We start from the raw sequence: 21,125 nt of genomic DNA, 5'->3' as shown, positions 1-21,125 counted from the left end.
AATGGTAAGAACAGGCCATCGCTGTTTAACATCTCTTAATCAGACACAACTGTCAGGCCAAGGTCTAACGATTTTCAAAATTTTTAGAGTAAAATGCAGCACCGCCGATATTTTAAGACCCTGTGTGTTGGTCGGGCTGTGGAGTCTTGAACCCGCAACCTCCGACACAATACAGTCAACTCTTGCCTTACGGTCACCCTGATATTACGGACACCTTGCTATAATGACGAAGAAATGACCGTAATTACTTCTCGTTATTTCGGACGCTTGCTATTACGGACACCAAGTAAAGGTCCCGAGGGTGTCCGCTGTAAAGAGAGTTGACTGCGTGTATAGTGATGCTTAAACCAACTGGCTCAACTGGGTGATGGTTCAATAACTTTTCTATCCCTTTAAAAAAAATCTCCCCCTCAAGGAGTGTTTATTGGAGTTCTACTGTACGTTACCTATTGTCCCGTCATCGACAACCCAATCATCTTCCTGTCGCTTTCTGACAACTTCTGAGTACTCATCTTCTGAGACAACTTTGTAAACATCCTTCACATCTCCAACCTTTTATAAACATCCAATCAATAATACCTTAGGATTAAAACCAATTAAAACTTATAGACTTATTCAGTATTTTTTACTAAAGTTCTCTAGTTTTCCTCTCTGCAAAACCCAACCACCCTAAATTCTAATTTTATCCAATTTTATCTGTGAGTTAGCTGTTTCAGGGTTCTATCTGTGAGATAGCCGTGCCCTGCCTTAGATCAGCTCAGAGATTGTTTCAGCATTCTATCTGTGAGTTAGCTGTGCCCTGTCTTAGATCAGCCAGAGGTTGTTTCAGGGTTCTATCTGTGAGTTATCCATGCCTTGACTTAGCTCAGCAGTAGCAGATCCAGGAATTTTAGAAGGCAGGGGGGATGGGGGTGACTATTACAAATGTTTTACCAGGAATGTGAGGAAAAGGGGGGTGACTTACTAAGGATAATACTGAGAAATTTGATCAAACGAAGGAGGGGGGGGGGGGAGGGGGTGACTATTCCCCCCTTTGCCACCCCTGGTTCTGCCACTGATCATCCCAGAGGTTGTATCAGGGTTCCATCTGTGAGTTAGCCATGCCCTCACTTACATCAGCCCAGAGCTGAGGTTGTTTCAGAGTTTGAAAAAAAATGATCCTCGTTGTTGTCGTAATTGCCGGACCATTCATAATAAAATTATCTTATATGTTAACCTCACAGAGAGTGATTCCCAAGTCTCCTGAGCGAGATGCTAATGACAAAAATTTTTGATACCAGATTTGATCAGCAAGTCATCCTTGTATTGGGAGGAAAACTTGAAAATTTGAATGAGTTTTCGACCAACATTAAAACATTTTTTGATTTTCTTCTCACCTCAAAGGCCGAACGTTCTCCTGTTTCTCGGAATTTCCTAAAAAATAACCAAATAAATGACACAATATGTAACTTAAATTATAATTTTCTTAACAGCATCAATTAAATCTTAGAATTAAAGATAATAAAGTTTTAAACAAAATTGTAGTTCACCTAATTTTTTCCAGGGCAGTCGCTGCATTACTCTGCTTCTTAGGACGTCTTGAACGACGAGAAGCGAGCGTATCTGAGATAAAAATATATACCAAGGCGTAAATTATACATCTGTGTTTTTAAACTGTAAAATTCCTGGAAATCGGAGCAACGAGAAAGGAGAAATACCGTCTTGTTGGTCAGCTTCGGTAACTCCAGTTGGCGCCATATTGGTTTTGGAAGTATTAAAAATGGCGCGAAAGTAGCTTGTGTCTTATTGGTTGATAGGAATGTTAGGGGAGGGGAGGGTTGGTAATTTCATAGTACAGGCTGCCCAATGTACAGTTTATTGTCTATTTTTATTTTCGTCTATTTTTATTTTTGTCCTAATTTTTATTTTTGTCTTTATTTTTATTTTTATTTTCATTTTTGTCTTTATTTTCGTTGTCTTTCTCGATCTCATTCTCATTCTCCTCCTTGGCTGATGATTTATCTATCAGGGACGGATTTAGGGGGTAGGCTATGATAAACTTAAGCCAAAAACTACTTAATTCTTTCACATACCCATAATACTTTGCGGCTTTTGGGAGGTAACTAGAGAAAAAACCCGCTTTTATGTTGCTCAAGGCTGATCAGACAATGTTGAAAATGTGTCGTTTGATATCCAAATATAAAATAAAGAAGTAAAAAACAGAAAGATAGAGAAGAAGTTTGAAGTAAATTTTGGACCTTTATTCGTAAGTTAATACATTTTCTGTGAACACCAAACCCTTTGATGTTCTGGACGACAAAAGTTAACTCAGAATGACCCATCGTTGCCTCGTGAGTAAGACTCATTGCGAAATATCATATATAGATCGAGATATCGATTTTTTACATACAATTAAAATGCATTTATATTCTAAGACAGACAATTGTAATTTTCAGCGATCGCGGTTTGTTCCAGAAATTATGGTATATATAAAGTGTTTCAAAAATTAAACACTCTTTAGCTTTTCCGACGCATAGCAACAGCTAGTAACTAGGGAGGTTATAACAAAGAATTCGGGATCGATGTATCCTCTATGCCGTTTTTCAAAACACTGTGCCTCGTTCACAAAAATATAGAGTTTTCGAATTGTTCATTATGCACGTATTTATCCGTATTCGAAAAGTTACGTAATTAATTTTAACCAACCCGCAGAGATCAGAAATCTTCCGTTTTCACAAATTTTTCGGATACCGCAATTGGCGGGACCTTAGCAAAACTAATTAAGGTTTATAATCTTTAAATAAGCGCGTTTATTTATCGTTACCATGACAACGCTTTATATTATCGCCATAATGATCCGTTGTTATGGTAACACAACATAATGGTCGACCGTTGCCAAGACAAAACACAACAAATTATAGTGTAAAAGAGGTGGAATTATTATGATCAAAATCATTCAAGGCAACATCTCATGATCATTGACTGAAGGAATCAAGGAGGCATATTATGGGTTGTGCAGTATCTGGTGAACAGCGTAGGGAAGTAAGATACGTTTCTGTCCCTAATACAAGAATTATTCACGTTCTGCCCCCGTTAAGTATAGTACGAATGTCTCAGGTCGAAGGGTCAACGAATCGTTTCGATAAAACGGCAAGTACTTCTTGGGTCTACAGTAGAAGCAATCATGTCCAATCGAAAATACAAGCTCCAGAATCACCCCTGTTAACAGATTTACAGATGTGGGGGTGATAAAAAAGATATGACTGGGTGATAGCGCCAGTAGAAACTCATGGGAGAGCCCCTTACAGCCGTGAGAGATGGTTTGAATGTACGATTTAATTTCAACACTTGCCTGCGTACTAGATGGTAAAAATGAACGGATAGGAACAATAATCAATCAATCAATCAGTTTATTCAATCTACCTTTCTGGAAATATAGTAACAAGTATTCAAAATTCTATTAACAATAATTGTAGAAATATGTAATAAAAGAAATAGTGATTGCAGATTTTATAATTGAATGTATATATATCAAGAAGGAAGACACCTAAAGAAGAAACCATAGGCTTATATTCTTGAGGTGTCTTATATAAGCTTGGGTAATTTAGATATAATTATTTGATGAAGCATGAAGGTGTATATTGTCATATATAAAAATGAATATATAGAAATAAATACATATTAGTACATACATATGCACATGAAGTTAAAGTTAGAAAGTATTAATTTACAATGATCAGTAATTATAAAGAGTTCATTTACAATTTAATTAAAAAAAAAAAATACAGATATTAAACTCAATTGATAGATTAAATTAATAAGCACGTAAAGATCAGTGTTTAGACATAACAGCTGATGAGATGCTTTTTTAGTGTAATTTTGAAAATAGATTTTGAACTTGCTGACCTAATGTGATTGGGTAGCATGTTCCACAGTTTTGGCCCTTGACTTATTACTGTGAATTGTTTAATTTGATATTGGTTCTACAGAAAGCAGGTCTATAATTATTTGACTGTCTAGTTGGATAATTATGGATTTGGGAGTTTTTTACAAATGTGCTTCACCATCAGGTAACAGTACTGAAATCCAAAGTTCACTACAACATAAGACTCAAGGTGACCTTATTCAAGACAATGGTACTATAACCGCAGCCATTCCTGAAGAAGAAGAAAAGGAAAATGAGATCAAACAGCATGACAAAGACAGCTTCCCTTGTAAGTTGTGTGATATAGTTCTAGAAAAGGCTAATGAATACTACAAACATCTCAAAACACACTGTTCTAAGTCATCTAATAAATGCCCAGTGTGCAAAAATGTTTTCAAGAGGAAGAGCTATTTGTTTATGCATCTAAAGAATCATTCGCAGCCTAAGATTCATGATGGTAAATCTGACAAAAATCTGACTGAATCTCAAGATAAAGTAAATGAAAAGAAGAAATCCCTTAGGCATTCTACATTACAGAAAACACACGAACACATTCAATCAAATTTACGACCGTTTAAATGTAAGCATTGTGAAAAGACCTTCAAACTTAAAAGATACTTGAAGGATCACATGAAAAGAATACATTTGAATGACAGGCCGTTTAAGTGTTCATACTGCAACAAGGCATTCAAACAGCTAGCAACTCTTAAAGTGCATGAACGCATCCATTCCAATGTTAAACCATACAAGTGTAAATTCTGCAATAAGGGGTTTGTGCAATTTGGTAATCTCCAGGGGCACGAGCGTGTTCATTTGGGTTTAAAACCATACAAATGCAAGTACTGCAATAAAGCATTCACATTTCAACATTCAGGGGTCAAACATGAGCGAATTCATACAGGCACTAAGCCATACAAATGCACAACTTGTGACAAGGCTTTCTCAGAAAAAGGTGCCTTAAATAAGCATAAAACTACCCATTCGGATGCGAAGCCTTTTAAGTGTACAAAGTGTGACCATGCATTTAAATGTCACAGTTACCTTGTAAGTCATCAAAGAATTCATTCAGCTGAGAAGCCATACAAGTGCACATACTGTGACAAAACCTTTCGAGTAAAAAATAACATGAAAATACATGAACGCATTCATTCAGATCAAATGCCTTACAAATGCTCGAAGTGTGACAAAGCATTTAAGCATAAAAGCATTTTAAAGCTACATGAGCGTCGCATCCATTCTGATGTTAGACCATACAAATGTACAGTGTGCAGTAAAGGGTTCGCAGTAGCTGGAGCCCTTAAAGCACATCAACTGATCCATATGGGTGTTCGGCCTTATAAGTGCTCCAAGTGTGACCGAGCATATACTTTGCCAGGCAACCTAAACAGACATGAGCTATCAGCACATTCTGGAAGTAGGCCACATAAGTGTACACAATGCAATAAAGCATTTGCTGAAAAGTCCTCACTTAAAGCTCATGAGCGCACTCATAGTGGTTTAAAGCCTTTTAAGTGTGAAACGTGCGACAAGTCATTTACAGAAAAGTATACTTTGAAAAATCATCAACTAATTCACCAAGAAATTACACCTTTCAAATGTACTTATTGCGATAGAACATTTAAAAGAAAACAGTACCAGCAAAGACATGAAACCATCCATAAAGGTGTTAAGCGATACAAATGTAATCATTGTGGTAAAATGTTCCGAGTCTCAGGCGAATTACGTAAACATGAGCGAATTCATATGGGCATTAAACCTTTTAAATGTAAGCACTGTGACAAAGCGTTCACACAAAGTTACAATTGTAAAGTGCATGAACAAGTAGTCCATGAAGGTGTTCGACCATTTAAATGTTCCTACTGTAGCAAGGCATTTGGCCGACGAGCATCGCTTCAATTTCATGAACTCTCACATAAAGGCAAAAAACACAAATGCACTACATGTAAAAGGTCATACTGTAGACTTCTTGGCCTTAAACGGCATAAATGCAGAGTTTTTAAAGATTGCAAATGTCCACAGTGTGGAAAAGTATTCCTGAAAAAGATTCATGTTGAAAAACACATACGAATAGTTCACGATGAAATAAAAGAGTACCAGTGTACTCACTGTAGTAAAGTCTTTGCGAGACTAATTACACTTCGTAGACATGAACGCATTCATGTTTCTCTATAGGCATTATATATAAACATATTTGGCCCTCAAAAATGTACAGTATACAAGAGTACTTCAATGTTATTATTGCCAAAGTTAACAGAAAAGTGACATAATTGCATAAGGCTTTTCGCAACTACACAAAAAGATGGCAAAACAAACATGGCTGCGGATAGCAGTGCTAAACAAAAAGCTCCATGTCCATATGTACCCCATTTCATAACAGTACTAAGTAGACATTAAAACATTTTTCTTTTGTTCAATTACTTTGACTGTTACAAGGATTTTATAAAAATTTCAATTAAGTTGGAGTGGTTTTCATAGATTGCAAACAATAAATCCGTGAAACACTAATTACTAAATAGTACGAAATAGTGCTAATTAAACAATAGAAAACAATGGAATTTGCATGAAATTGTGCTATTTAGTATTACTAAAGTTTCACGGTTATATTGTTTGTGCTCTAAGCCCATGAAACAAGAGTACTAACTAGAGTGTTAATGGTCAGATAAACACAATAGAAAACAAAATAATTAGAGTGTAATAGTACTAAATAAACTAAAGTGTATTTTATGCGTTTAAGAAACCACTGTAGTAGGTGGATGATTTACTGAATTAGGAGGCCATCTGTATGGCCCTGTAGGTATTAATATTTGTGATGACATAATTTGATTTTTTTTTTAAGTAGCAAATCCAGGATTGGTTCAATGGCTTCCATGAATTGGAACCATTTTGAAGCCCCTTTTTTCAAAATTCTGGATTCGCAACTGTTTATGCATGCATATGCCCCAGGGGGTAGTCCCCTATATTCGATCTACGCATACATGCCGCCAAACAGGGTATGGATCAGGGTTTGAGTTTCAGCAATTATACTCTGGAACAGGGCATATGAAATCATGCTCTCTCCTCTCTGGAACAGGGTATCCATTTTCGCAATACCTGAACAGGGTATGGTTTTCACCGATCTTGCTCTGGAACAGGGTATGAGTTTCAGCGATTTTACTCTGGAACAGGGTCAGTGTTCAGAGGGCTCAGCGGCACATCCCTACCCAAAACAGGCAAGAGTACGCCCCCCCCCCCCCGGGGCATATGCATGCAGTTATTGGAAATTAGTAGAATTGATCAACAGGCTTAAGTGGACAATAAATTCAAGGGCGGATCCAGCCAAAATTTTAGGGGGGGCAAAGTGAGTTTAGTGGGGGGGGGGGGGGGGGGGGCTAATTGAGATTCTTCCGTCAACACAATGGCAAAACAATATAAAAAATCTGCTGAAGGGTGGGGGGGAGGGTTCAGCCCCCCTGGATCCGCCCTTGAAATTAATTGGCAATCCTGTCTGCTGATCGGCAAATAGGTACCCATATTCTATATGATCATAGTTTTTGATTAGATCTTGCATAGTCATTTTCATTTTCTTTTTAATATTCTCCTAGCTTCTACCAAAAAAATAAATTATTATTTTATCAATACTTTTTTATTGTAAATATATGGCTGTATTTAATTACTAGAGTACAAACACTTAAAAAGTTAAGTGTGCAACACTTTGCACTATTTAGTAGTAAATAGTGCTAATTAATCAATAGAAAACAATAGGATTAGCATAACCTAGCAGTATTTAGTGGTATTTATGTCGCACACTTATAGTGTTTGTACTCTAGTTTGAATTTATGTAATGATGATATGTGTCTAGGATTTTCCTAAAAAGTTTAGGATTGCTAAATGTTCTGTTGAAATACCTGAAAGCATTTTTAAAAGACTTTCAAACCTTAATAATATTTGTATAGGAAATCGCACGATCTCAAGTACAATTTGGAAATTAATAGACATGAGTAATGTTTTGAAAGTTCTTGTAATAGCACGAGCCTTTAGGCGAGTGCAATTAAAGAACTTTCAAAACATTACGAGTGTCTATTAATTCCAAATTGTACAAGAAGATCGTGCGATTTTTTGTTTATAGTTCACTCAACAAAATTTCAGTAAAAAATGCGAAGCGACGCCACTCATCTTTGTCTATTTGGCCGCCGATTTTCAGTCAAACGCGCAACTGAAATGCATAAAAAAGATTAGTTCTTACGGCTTTAAAATTTTATTTATATGTTGTTTAAGTACAAAATGATAGAAAATAATTGTTTTGACATTGTTTGGCCATGTTGCCATAACGACTTAATTCAGTACTCCTATGAAGTACAATTAACGCTATAATTGTACTCCTCTCGGCCAATCAGAGTCCTGTAATTTTGTTGAGTGTACTATAAGGAAAGAAATACTTGATAAACAGTAAAAAGAATAGAAAAAAATATTTGTAACAGTAACAGTTTCTTCTTGATTAAATAAATATAATTACAGCAATATCTGTACTATGCAAGCTTTCTCTATTTTGTGGAGGGATGGGAGGCGGATAAAAATTAAGGGCTGTCGTACACCAGCTTCACCAACAACAGGTAATAAAACACGCACTACCACTCTATTCTATATTTACAACATGCAACACTCAACTCACATTTTGATTTTTGTGGAGGGAGGAAACAGGAGTACCCGGAGAAAACCCTCGTGGCATGGGAGAACAACATCAAACAAACTCAACGCACATATGATCTATAGTCTGAGCTGGGGCTTGAGCCCAGACCACAGCGGTGAGAGGTGAGCAGTAACATGCCACCCAATAATCCAGTCAACGTTCTTTAATAAATGACCAAACAGCTCATACTTACAAGCACAAGTTCAGACTACCTTACTTTACCAAGTCTACTCTTAGTCTTCTTAACAACTTGCCTTACTTGCTTGGTGGCTTCCATTAACTCAACCGACTCTCTTGTCCACAAATCCTGATCAGCACACAAACTCTGAATAGCCATCAAGCACTTAAGCTCACCACATGCGAGCTTCCATATTATATATGCTCTCTCAAAAACTTGATTATGTAATGGTCATGCTAAAAATAGTAACTTACATCATCTAGAACATTCTAGAAAAATATGAATTCCAGAACCTTCTGGAAATTAACATAGAAGCTAAGGATCTAGAAACCCACATTCTAGAAACTTCCAGAAAAACCCTAGAATATGTGCAATCTAATGTAGTACATAGAACGTGCTAGAACATTCTGCACAACTGACTTTACTGTAAACAACTATACAAAACTTGAACTTCTAGAAAGCACAGTACACATTACAAAAAATATGGAAATACAGCGTTCAAATTCCAATATCCAGAACAATATTTAGAAACCACTGGAATATTCCTAATAATGTCAATGTATCGTCGTGTATGGGTTAACGACGATATAGCCCTGTCACAAGGACCCAAAGTTCTTGAAAATCAAGATAACAATATCAAATATTTCCAAAATTAGCTATTTACCTAATAACCCAATTATTTTCTGGAATCTTCAAGTGCCTTCAAGAAGATTCTTCCATGTTGTCTTTGTGATTATGGTCTATCTGTGGTAAAAACAATTGAGAAAAACTAAGTTAAATAGGGATCCCATGATGGGGAAAAAATTGAAAAATCACTAAAATACATCCTTTTGGAGTCTTATCATATCAAAAATAACATCTTCCTTTCTTAAATACCGTTAAAATATTTTTTATTTTATTAAAAAGTGTCTATAAAATGCGTTTTTTTGATTTTCGATAAAGCTATTGGAGGAGACCTGGGTACTATTGTTTTCAATATGGCGGCCGGAAGTGAAGTCTCTAGAAGCTTCTCAAATTTTCCATGATGGGGATTCCTCTAGAATATTCCCGTTTGATTGAATACTAGCACGTTCGAACCGAGCATGACACGGCTAAAAAACCGCTGCGCATGCGCCAAAATTCCTGAAAACAAGATGGCGGACGCGTGAGTGTTTCCCGTGTTCAAAATGCTTATATTTCCAATGACTCCCAGCGTTTCAGTTTGACTTTGATTGGAGATCGAGAGCAAGCAGATAAATCTGTAGACCCTATTGAATATGTCCATGGTCTTTGAAAGAATATTGACTTATTGATCATCATGGTAAACGATGCTGTTTTGGGGCAACAATATTTATAGTCATTGCAAAAATCGTTGCAAACCACCTTTGTATTTTGAGCTGACTTAAGGTCAGAACAACATACTTAAGCTCAAGACTGTGATATTTTGTTCGCTATTTGTCATTCTACAACATATCAAATGAGCTCCTGAATCCAAGGATGAGCACCGAAACAATTTGCATTTTTTCCTTTCTTGTGCACGAAGCCTTCAACGAGATACCTGGGGCATTCGAGGGAAAATTCTTCGTACGATCAATAGTCCATCATTGCCATTCTAACCTTTCAAATATGACAAGATTTGCTATACTTTAAATCAAATTTATGATACAAATGGAATTATTTCAATAAAGATGTTTCCAAGTAATAAGTTGTAATCTTATTGCCTCCGAATATTTTCCGCCACAATATTTCCTTATGCTAATTATAGATCAACAAACTTAAACTTCTAGCTTTGTGAAAATGTTTGTTATTGTTTCTTCTACTAAATATCGAAACTGACAATTGCTTTTTGTTGAGATAACTTTTTAATTTCTAAGTTTCGAGTGTTTTAATTTTTCATATATAAAATAATAGAACACAGCTAGGTTTCACTTCAGAAGGTAAATAAATAAAAAATGTCTTGGTGCTTCCAAAATGACCTATTCAATAAATATATATTTTCGAGTTTACTTATTTTCATAACATGAATACAAAACAAGTCGATCACTTAATTAGTTTAGCCTTTTTTTATATAAAATTATCTTAAATATTATTAATAAATTGATGATGCCACAAAGGTGGTTACTGGATTTTTCTAATATTAGCATTAATCTATTCTGCATTATTGGTAAGACAGAAGATGATGCTATGGAATCAGAACAAGCATAAAATTAAAGTTTGTCAATAATTTATACACATACGATGGGATAAACCTCTAAATTCCTTTTTATATTTTAAAAATATTTCAAAAAAAATTTCAGTTAGTACAAAGAGGACTCATGCTCACACTCTTATCACTCATTAGGAGCATTTCAGATTTAGGTCTAGGACTAGTTAAAGTTTTATTTCATTTTATTCATTTTTGTTTGTTTTGTTTTGAAAGTAAACCTTTTTTAAAAAAAGAAAGTCTCCTTTTTTAGCCTCTTGTAAACTTTAATACTTTATGCAATCAAAACTGATTAATGCATTGTGAAAGGTGACTGTAACTCTTTTTTCTATTTATTCCAAATGATATCATCATTCTGACAAATATAATAAATGAAACACAATTATATCTCACTTCTGTAGTTAACCAATGATCTATTCCAAAAGAGCTTAATATATAGTCAATATATGAGCTGTTTCAAGAAATAAAACCTGGAACTGAAAAGAAATAACATTGACTTAGAGTCACACAAAATGTATACTTCCATTTTAAAGTTTTAAATTTTTTAAGTTTTAAATTTTAAATTTGACTAGGATATAACCGCACTCCCAAGAAACATCTAATCTACTGATCTTATGTACCAAAACAATGGAATTTTAAGATTAATACATAAGGTATACTTATGAAGCATTGTAAAAAATAAATATCTAGCTGATACCATGAATATATATAATTGGTTTTTTGCAAGTGAACATTTTCATGAAAAACCTCAGAATTGCCCAACTGAGTTCAGGAATTTTTCTATATATATATTTTTTCTATTTTCTATATGGTCTTCTCAACAGTATACCTTTTAAACTATATATATATACATTTGCAAATGCATGGTAGATGGGAAATCTATCTTCTTTGGTTCTTTACATTTGTGAAATAAACACTGAGGACAATTCACATGGCAAGGCCTCTGCAGTCAAAATAGTGAAGGCCTTTACACATCATGACTTAACACAAAAATTTCAGAAAGACTTTTCTATTTTCAATGCTGCAAAGTGCTTATATAGAGAAATACATTACTATGTAAATAGCAGGTTTGGGATACAACTGAAAAAACCTTGAAAAGTAAGAAATTGAGAAAAAAGTCATTTTTTGACATTGTTTAACATTGTTTGACATTGTTTTGGTTTTGGTATTCACCTGTAAAAAGATTTTTAAAGAAAACAATACCTGAACCAAACTATACAACAGCTCACAGTTATACACAACCTTACTCCCACTTTACAGCTATAGCACTAAACAAAATATTTTCCCTTCTTAATCAAAGGAGTTTACCTCCACACTAGACATAATCAGTATATTATAATATTATGGGGTTGTTTTTTTCTTTTCATTTATAATATATGAACTTATTGAACTGAAATGAAAGTAATATGACGGGAGAGATCCTAATATAGACTCTAATTTGCATTTAATTCCTTTAAATAGTGAAGAAAATATTTAATTGTAAACCAGGAGGTGATTAAACTAGCCTTTTAACAGCAACTTCAGTCTGTATTCAAAATCGTCTTGAAACTTATGAAACTGTTTGAATAATTTATTGTTATTGTTGTTGTTGCTTTTTTTTTTTTGCTTTTCGTTGTGTTTTTTGTTTGGGAAATCCCCAAGCAAGAGCATATCTATGATTTTACCTCACGTTATTGAAATTTGTCGAAAATTTGCGAGTACCAGAATTTATAAGTAAGGTATTTTACATCATAATCGGGGTAAAAGCATGTTCACCTATAACTTTTATTACGAATTTCAAAATTTACAGTATCTATGACTATATTTACTTGATTATCTTGACAATCGATGAGCTTTTCAAGTTCAGAATCTTGAAATAGACTTGGAACAAGAAAACAATAATTATATTCCTTCTCTGTCTTTTTATCAAAGTAAGCTTACTCGATGACTTGTTTTTGTCCGAATCAGACTGAAAACTTGACAAGTTACCATCTACCGGGCATCGTGTTACTCGTCTGTATCGTTTTATTGATAAACTACGGCATATGATCAAGGTGTTTGAGATAAAAACTGCGATTTTCGGAAAGAAAAATACTCGACAGGAATCCTTTCCCCGTTCGCCATTTTGTCAGGGCGCCTGCTATAAATTCAGCGGCAAACCATATTGCGCACTCTCAGTTGAGATTTAAATTAGCCAATCAGCAGTTTTTTTGCTGTGTCACCGAGCATTACATAATACACAGTTTCATCATTTTTGTAAACAAAGTATTTTACTGAGTCACGCAATCTAGAACGTACGAACCGAGCATTACATAATGGTTTATTTTGAGAGCGAATGTTCTGGATTTCGTAGCTCGGGGTATAAATACGAGTGCGAGCGAACCAGCAGTTATATGACTAAAACACCAGCGATTGGAATCGATCTTGGCACCACGTACTCGTGTGTTGGAGTTTTCCAAAATGGTAAAGTGGAAATCATCGCTAACGACCAAGGCAACAGGACGACTCCAAGTTACGTTGCCTTCACAGACACTGAACGACTTATTGGTGATGCTGCCAAGAACCAAGTGGCTTTGAACGCAAAAAACACCATCTTTGATGCCAAGAGGCTGATTGGCCGTAAGTTTGACGATGCTAGTGTTCAAGCCGACATGAAGCACTGGCCTTTCGAAGTCATCAACCAAGGCAAACCAAAGATTCGTGTTGAATTCAAAGGTGAAACCAAGGTGTTTACACCAGAAGAGATCAGCTCTATGGTGTTAACCAAGATGAAAGAAACTGCCGAGGCGTACCTTGGAAGTAAAGTTACGGATGCAGTAGTGACGGTACCAGCTTACTTCAACGACTCACAACGACAAGCCACGAAAGACGCAGGAATCATTGCTGGACTGAACGTGATGAGAATCGTCAACGAACCGACGGCTGCTGCTTTGGCTTATGGACTGGACAAGAAACTCAAAGGAGAACAAAATGTGCTGATTTTTGATCTTGGTGGAGGGACTGTTGATGTGTCTATTCTATGCATCGATGAAGGGTCGCTGTTTGAAGTCAAGTCGACAGCCGGCAACACGCATCTTGGAGGCGAGGACTTTGACAACAGAATGGTTGAACATTTTGTGAAAGAGTTTCAGAGAAAGTACAAAAAAGACATCAAGTGCAACCAAAGATCGATGCGAAGATTAAAAACAGAATGTGAACGAGCCAAGAGAACTCTGTCGTCAAGCAGCGAGGCCAACATCGAGATTGATTCACTCTACGAAGGAATAGACTTCTACTCGAGAATCAGCCGCGCAAAATTCGAAGAGCTCTGTTCAGACCTTTTCCGTTCGTATCTTGAACCAGTAGAAAAAGCTCTCCGCGATGCCAAGCTTGGAAAGAAAGACATTGACGAGGTGGTGCTTGTTGGAGGGTCCAGACTACGTATTCCCAAGATCCAGAAGTTATTGCAAGAATTCTTCAACGGTAAAAGTCTGAACAAATCCATCAACCCAGACGAGGCGGTAGCATACGGTGCAGCCATACAAGCAGCTATCCTGTCTGGTGATCAGAGCTCTGAAGTGAAGGATGTACTTTTGGTTGATGTCACTCCTCTTTCTCTTGGAATCGAAACAGCTGGAGAAGTGATGACCAAGTTAATCGAGAGAAACACACGCATCCCCACCAAGACATCTCAAACGTTCACAACGTACTCAGACAACCAACCAGGAGTTTCCATCCAAGTGTACGAAGGAGAAAGAGCCATGACCAAACACAATAATCTTCTTGGAAGATTCGAACTGGATGGAATTCCTCCTGCTCCTCGGGGCGTGCCGCAGATTGAAGTCACCTTCGACATCGATGCTAACGGCATCCTGAACGTGTCTGCTAAAGACAAGAGCACAGGTAAATCGAGTTCCATCACCATCAAGAACGACAAAGGACGTTTGTCAAATGAAGAGATCGAAAGAATGGTCCATGAAGCTGAGAAATACAAAAGTGAAGACGATGCTCAGAGAAAAAGAGTACAGGCAAGAAACTTTGGTGTATTTGTGTTTTATTATGTACGATCGTCATATATAATTACATGTCAATCAATGCAAATCTAACAGAAACAGCTTGGAGAATTACGTCTATCACGTGAAACAATCAGTAGAGGACCCGGCTGTGTCCAGCAAGTTGTCCTCTGAGGATCGTGAAAATGTTCAAGTAAAGTCAAAGAGGTGTTCAGTTGGCTCGATAGCAATACTCTGGCAGAGAAAGAAGAATTCGAACACAAAGAAAAAGAGCTCCAGAGAATCTGTTCTCCCATCATGGCCAAACTACATGGGCAAGGACAACAAAGCACCAACAACAGCGCGGGAGGACCGACTGTCGAGGAAGTAGATTAAAAGACTTTATTATAAATGTTAAAAGAATAGCACAGAAATATTAATGCGGCTCTTTTTGAGTCCGAAACGGTGTGTTAAAATATTTCACATTTTGTAGACAAGAATCAATGCTAGTTTTGCATATATTTTGATTTTCTTTTAAACTAAATTATCATTAAGTTGAGTTCAGCATATTAGGTAAACAGCATTGTTTAACTAGCTACATCTATTTGTCACAAAAATTTATTTTGTAAATCTAATTATTTACGAATTTAGAGCAGATTTAGAGAAATAAATTTGTTATAAAATCAAATAAATCGTAGTTGTTTTTTATTTCAATTTCATGTCGATACTACTAAGTGTTTTGCTCCATGATTACTAAAAACGTCTGTCTAGGAGAGGGTAGTAGAAGCTGCGCATTAAAATACTTTTGGAGCAAACTGAAAGACTGCGGTAACAAAGTGCACAAATTTGCTACTGAAAACTTTACACCGAATTTAGATCATCTATGGAAACATGATTAGTTTTCAATTGGAGAATTTTAGGACCATACTTTAAATAATTGAGAATATTGCTTGCTTTATTTTAGGTTTTTAAGTGAGTAGTTGGACCCGGAAATACGTCAAAGCTCTATTTTTGCGCAGAAGTCGTTAGAAGCCTGGAGCGATTATGCTCCCACAGTCATCATCCCAGCGGTTTCCTCTATAAGTTTCCTTCCGTCGCCTAGCAACACAATAAGCTGACCTCGAGCGCCATGTTTGTTGGCTGTCTTCACACAACTCCGTCTTTTCGAATGATCTAAACCAACAAAACCTCAGCAAAATCCACTCAATTCCATCCATAAATCCAGCAACAACATGGCTGTTCAATATGCGCCGACAAAACTCCGAGTTCCGCCTGGTTTTCAGAACATTTTAGAGGGTTTTGCGCGCGAGGTTCTTCGTGAACAACCACAAGACATCATCCAGTTTGGAGCTCAGTATTTCAAAGCTCAGTTATCGATCAGAGACGGTAAGATAACTATTGAACCCTAAATATTTCATAAAATATCTGCCACTTAATCTTTCTACCTTGGGCTTCGACATCGCGACTCTATATTATTTTTAAAAACCCAAAACAAGCCTAAACTTAATGACAGATTTTACTAGTGTTTTTGAGATGACATTTCCCTTCATATTTATCAGCTGGGCTTGGCTTTTAAAATAATCTTTATGATCTTAACTAGAATTCCTAAAATTCCTAACATCACTAACCTTATATCCCTCCTAATTTAATTAACATCCTTCAAACATTTTACCAGAAAATTACTTAAGATTTGAAGGGCCTTGCAATTCTGTTTTTCAATTTCGCTTTTGTTTACACAAAAATACTTTCAGTTTCAAAGTTTATTGAAAGAAATTGAAAACATTACTTTTATTAACGAGTACAAAGATTAAGAATTTGAAAAAGTAATATTTTAGTACACTGATTCTTTTAAACAAATTGCGGATTCTTTTATTTCAAAAATCCATAATTTGAATTGTTGGGTGTTAGGATACAGAGTTTATTTACTCAAAAAGTAAATATTGTTCAAAGGCTGTTAAATAATACATAACATGTATAAAACAAATATATAGTATTGGATCTCAATGGTTTACAATTTATTGCAATCTGTACAATAACTGTTATTCATAGATTTTTTTTTTGGCAATTTTTTTTTTTTTTTTTTTGCCATGGCAATTATCACTATTTTTTGTGGAAAGAAAATTCGTAGCTAGTAAGCTATTGTGTTTTATTATTTGCAAATTGATAAACAGTACCAGCTGAATTCTTTGTGTACATAAGTATTAATGCTATATCACACCTTAGGCCATCCGTGGTTGGACAAACATTTTTTGTCATTATAAGTATTTTTTATTGAATTGGCTTGGGTGGTTGGAAATGCCTTTCAAAGATGATAAATGTGGTATTAAATTTTGTACTATGGCATACATTCTAAATGACCACTTAAAACAAAACTAATAAACATTACAATACAATAAACAGATGTATGGTTTTAAAAATTTCCCTCAGACAGTCTGACATAAATCCTGCTAATAATGAGTTACGTTTCGCTTGAAATATGATCCCGTACATTAATTTATTTTCCAATTTCCACAAGTTGTACTTTCGAGTATATGACATGTGGTATTATCGTTTAGAAAGACCATGTAAGGGAATATCTGTTACACATGGGTGGTAGGGGTGTCATATTAAGGTTAAATAAAATGTATTTAAAGACCCCTTACCTTAAAGAATGACTAATCATGGGCTTGGCATCATGCTATATTACTTTTAGAAATTCATTACACTCCCCTGAAAAAATATCAATCATCTAAACTACATATACTATGCCTATAAATACAATGGAAACTTTATAGACATAGGCTGTGTTTTCACTAGAACAATTTAAACTAGCTTAAATACAACACCAGAAATAAGGCAAAGTTAAACCTAGCGAGATGGTTCAAGTTGTCCTACCAAATAAATAGGCCAATCACAGTGTTATTCTTGAAAGGTGGGCATCGGATTAAAAAACCTCCAGGAATTTTACGCAAGTTAACATTGCTAATGAAAACACAGCCATAAATAGGTATGGCTTAGGCAAGAGCAGAGATCAAAATATGAAAACCAATTAAATATAAACCACACTTAGATCATTTAGATTCAACATGTCAATCAGCCTAATCGAGAGGACCTCATACAGTAGACTATATATATAATATATAATAATAGTAATTTTACAGCTGTCAGATATATAACCTAAACGAAAAGGAAGCCAATGTTTGTTTAACAGCTATCATGAGTGGAGTTGCTCCATGTTGGTTTTCTCCTGTGCTTAGAGGATTTTTCTCCAAAATTCCCTACCTCTTGAAAATCGACTTCTAGATGAAGAATCACTCTGGAAATAGCACTGCTAAATCCTATTTTTATTTTGCATTTCTAATCAATATCTAGTGTTAGATAATGTACATATATACATGTTATAATAAGGGTGTGTAATATCAAGATTTTATACAATGGTCAAGGACACTTTGTTGTTATATTAGGCCAAACAAAAAAATAAGTGTGTTTCCTGTTGCAGGAGAAAAATAATTGGGGTTGGAATGTCGGATTTTTTAAATATTTTCCTTACTGATACGACAGTGGAAATGAGCTTACTGGGAACCCTGTGGTACATTTGGAAATGAAAAAAAATATCAAGGTCAACAAAAATCGGCAAGAAAATTAGGGTCGCTCGTGTAACAGGAAACTCACTGTCTTATTTTTTTGTTTGGCCTTATATAAAGAATTATTTTGCTTCGGTTTCTAACTGTTTTATAATACTTTTAAAATACAGATACAGGCAAAGATGATGCCAAGAGAGGAGAAAAGCTAGAAAAGCTACAGAAAGGAGAAGATGTTGATGTTGACCTTAATGACCCCGAAGTACAGGCTGCAGCCACAAAAATCCAGGCTAGTTTCCGTGGCCACAAAGCAAGAGAAGAAGTCAAACATCAGAAAGAAGAAGAAGCAGCTGCACTCAAAATACAATCAAGCTTCCGAGGCCATAAAGCAAGAGAACAAGTAAAAGAGATAAAAGAATCAAGAAGTAGAGAATCTGTAGAGGCTTCACCTACAAAGGAACCTGAGAAACCAGTAGAGGATGAAGTTGATATTGATCTTAACGACCCAGAAGTGCAAGGAGCTGCTCTTAAAATCCAGGCTTCATTCCGAGGACACAAGGCACGGTCAGAGGTACAGAAAATAAAATCATCAGAGGCAGTAGCTGCTGACGTGAAGGATGAAGGTGAGAAGAAGAAGGAAGAGGAAGTAACTGAAGCAGCAGTAATTGAGCAACCCTCGGAAAGCGCTCCTAAAGAAGAAGAAATTGACATTGACCTGAACGACCCTCAAGTAGAAAAGGCTGCAACAGTTATACAGTCTACGTTCCGTGCCCATAAATCAAGAGAAAGCGTCAAAGCTATGGTGGAAAGTGAGGGTGCTGAAGGTAAATAAAGAAGAAATGCATTCAAAAAACTTGAGGGAAAGTCTTTTCTTTCATTCGCAAAAAATAATTTTCAAATTCCAATTGGAATTCAGTAGATGAAGAGCTACTCTGGAAATGCCACTGATAAAGCCTATCTATTTAATTAATCATTATTTTTTAATTATTAATTATTATTTATAAAATTAGTAAATGTTTTCTTTGGAAGACAAATTCAATACGCCTAATATGTTTTAGGGCAATGTTTTCTCATTACAAAAAATACATTGAATATGGATACAAGTCCAATAAAGAATCTTAGGGACTAGTCATTATTTAAGTCGGGGGGGGGGGGGGGGGGGGGGAAGAAGAAAAGAGAAAAGGGGGCTGTCAAATGTTTTTCATTGGAACATGGGGGGTCTTGAAAGGTCAAAAGGAGGATGGGGATGATTTTTTAAATGATTGAAGGGGGTCCTGAAAACCATGCATGCTATTAGGTTGGGGTCTGGAAAATTTTAGCATCATTTTGAAATTCTGCAGATCTTCACTGCATTTGCAACATATAAATATTCTACACAAAATCAAGGACAACATTAAACAAAGAATTTGAAACTCGAGTATTGTAGAAGAATTAAAGTTTCATTGCTGTTAAATCATTAGCTAAAATTAATCATTGATTCATTACCTTTTCTAGAACCAAAAGAGGACACAGTTGATCAAGTAGAGGAGAGCACTGTCACTGCTGATCAGGGAGACACTGACAAAGGAGAAGAAATAGACATTGACCTGAGTGACCCAGAGGTCAACAAGGCTGCGACTAAAATCCAAGCATCATTCAGGGGACACAAGATAAGACAAAAATTAAAGGATAAATCACCTACCCCAAGTAAAGAGTCTGTTAAAACTGAGGAAGCTTCTGCTCCTGATGATGTTGCACCTGAAACAGCTTCTGAACAACAGTCTGCAGCACAAACAGAAGGTGAACCTCAGGAGGATGCAGAAATGCAAGAGGCGCCTGCCGACGCAGATGATAAAGCTGATGATGTGGTAGCAGAATCAGCTGAGGTTGCACCAGAAACTGAGAGCGAGCCTCAAGCAGAAACCACAGCCGAGGGACAAGAAATTGATCCGACACCTGAAGCACAGGAAGGCACCCCACAAGCAGATGATACAGATAAACCAGACGATACAGATAAACCAGATGACACAGATAAACCAGTCGATACAGATAAACCAGACCAAACACCTGAAGATACCCAACAAGCAGAGGACGAAGTTGAAAGTTAGATCAATATGTGTTGACATAATGGGGAGACAATTTTATAAAAGCTAAATCTTGTTTTTTTAACGAGAGCAAGAAAGCATCTTGACTTGTATATAAAATATGTATCGGACTGTCTGTAAATTGGATTTGTCTTTTTATGATTAAAAAAATCGAAAAAATACCACATGCACTACTACTGCATCATCCTTTACTTCCAAGGAATATCTAACAAAGAAAAGAATACAAGGCACTAGTAGTCAATGGGAACACCCACTCCCCGACCCCCAGAGCAGGGCAGGGAATTTAAAATTTCTGTAGCATTTTTATATTTAGCTCTTTTTCCCAGTCCCTGGGGAAAGATTTCCTGTGTGCTAACTGATTGAAAGCAGAAAGAGAGCCTTCCTTAATTTCAAGCGTCATTGCAAGAGGTGAGGATTGGGGGTAGAAAGATATGTATACATATCAACTACATCTTTAGAATTTTCTTTTACTGAGCTTTTTACTGTGGACATGGCACCTAACACCAGGGCTGGGAATTACAAAGGAAAAAAAAAACCAGCAAGCTGACTGCACAAAAAAATCAGTAAAAACTTAACAGAAATATTAAAGCTACTCACCAAT

At 36.0% G+C, this 21,125-nt stretch overlaps 4 protein-coding genes across 4 annotated transcripts in view; 3 read left to right on the top strand and 1 right to left on the bottom strand.

Moving 5' to 3' along the window:
- The window catches only part of LOC116292005 (DNA polymerase alpha catalytic subunit), a 38,239-nt gene extending 36,502 nt beyond the window's left edge, over positions 1 to 1,737 (bottom strand). Inside the window, exons 1-4 of the mRNA XM_089034340.1 lie at positions 1,698 to 1,737; positions 1,530 to 1,602; positions 1,377 to 1,413; positions 447 to 552 (exon numbers count right to left, since the gene is read on the bottom strand). Coding sequence (XP_088890466.1) covers positions 447 to 552; positions 1,377 to 1,413; positions 1,530 to 1,602; positions 1,698 to 1,737 — 256 coding nt within the window. The remainder of the gene's footprint in view (positions 1 to 446; positions 553 to 1,376; positions 1,414 to 1,529; positions 1,603 to 1,697) is intronic.
- A 2,297-nt stretch (positions 1,738 to 4,034) lies between these two features.
- On the top strand, positions 4,035 to 7,122 carry LOC116292002 (uncharacterized). Its single transcript, XM_031699236.2, has one exon. It carries the CDS (start codon positions 4,322 to 4,324, stop codon positions 6,074 to 6,076), a length of 1,755 nt encoding a protein of 584 aa, XP_031555096.2. The 5' UTR covers positions 4,035 to 4,321; the 3' UTR covers positions 6,077 to 7,122.
- Positions 7,123 to 13,282: 6,160 nt separating this feature from the next.
- Positions 13,283 to 15,572, top strand: LOC116292011 (heat shock 70 kDa protein 1A-like). Its single transcript, XM_031699243.2, is given in 3 exon segments — positions 13,283 to 14,939; positions 14,998 to 15,091; positions 15,094 to 15,572. Coding segments are annotated over 3 exon segments (1,914 nt in total). The 5' UTR covers positions 13,283 to 13,302; the 3' UTR covers positions 15,277 to 15,572.
- Positions 15,573 to 15,973: 401 nt separating this feature from the next.
- LOC116292010 (uncharacterized) lies at positions 15,974 to 20,685 on the top strand. Its single transcript, XM_031699242.2, has 3 exons — positions 15,974 to 16,266; positions 18,614 to 19,264; positions 19,935 to 20,685. The coding sequence occupies exons 1-3, from the start codon at positions 16,113 to 16,115 to the stop codon at positions 20,525 to 20,527; spliced, it is 1,398 nt and encodes a 465-aa protein (XP_031555102.1). The 5' UTR covers positions 15,974 to 16,112; the 3' UTR covers positions 20,528 to 20,685.
- Positions 20,686 to 21,125: the final 440 nt, after the last annotated feature.

This window comes from Actinia tenebrosa, unplaced genomic scaffold, assembly GCF_029948245.1.
Source record: "Actinia tenebrosa isolate PJP-AT-01 unplaced genomic scaffold, QUT_ActTen_1.0 PGA_scaffold0__85_contigs__length_37466705, whole genome shotgun sequence".
Classification (NCBI taxonomy): Eukaryota; Metazoa; Cnidaria; class Anthozoa; order Actiniaria; family Actiniidae; genus Actinia; species Actinia tenebrosa.
Note: the sequence above shows the minus strand (reverse complement) of the source record. Positions and strands in the feature narration are given on the sequence as shown.

What these genes read in the sequence shown, in the direction of transcription:
- LOC116292002 (XM_031699236.2), top strand. Translation starts at nt 4,322, where the DNA reads ATGCATCTAAAGAATCATTCGCAGCCTAAGATTCATGATGGTAAATCT.
- LOC116292010 (XM_031699242.2), top strand. Translation starts at nt 16,113, where the DNA reads ATGGCTGTTCAATATGCGCCGACAAAACTCCGAGTTCCGCCTGGTTTT. An exon ending in TCAGTTATCGATCAGAGACG is followed by an intron (nt 16,267 to 18,613) that starts GTAAGATAACTA and finishes TTTAAAATACAG; the next exon opens with ATACAGGCAAAGATGATGCC. An exon ending in GGAAAGTGAGGGTGCTGAAG is followed by an intron (nt 19,265 to 19,934) that starts GTAAATAAAGAA and finishes TACCTTTTCTAG; the next exon opens with AACCAAAAGAGGACACAGTT.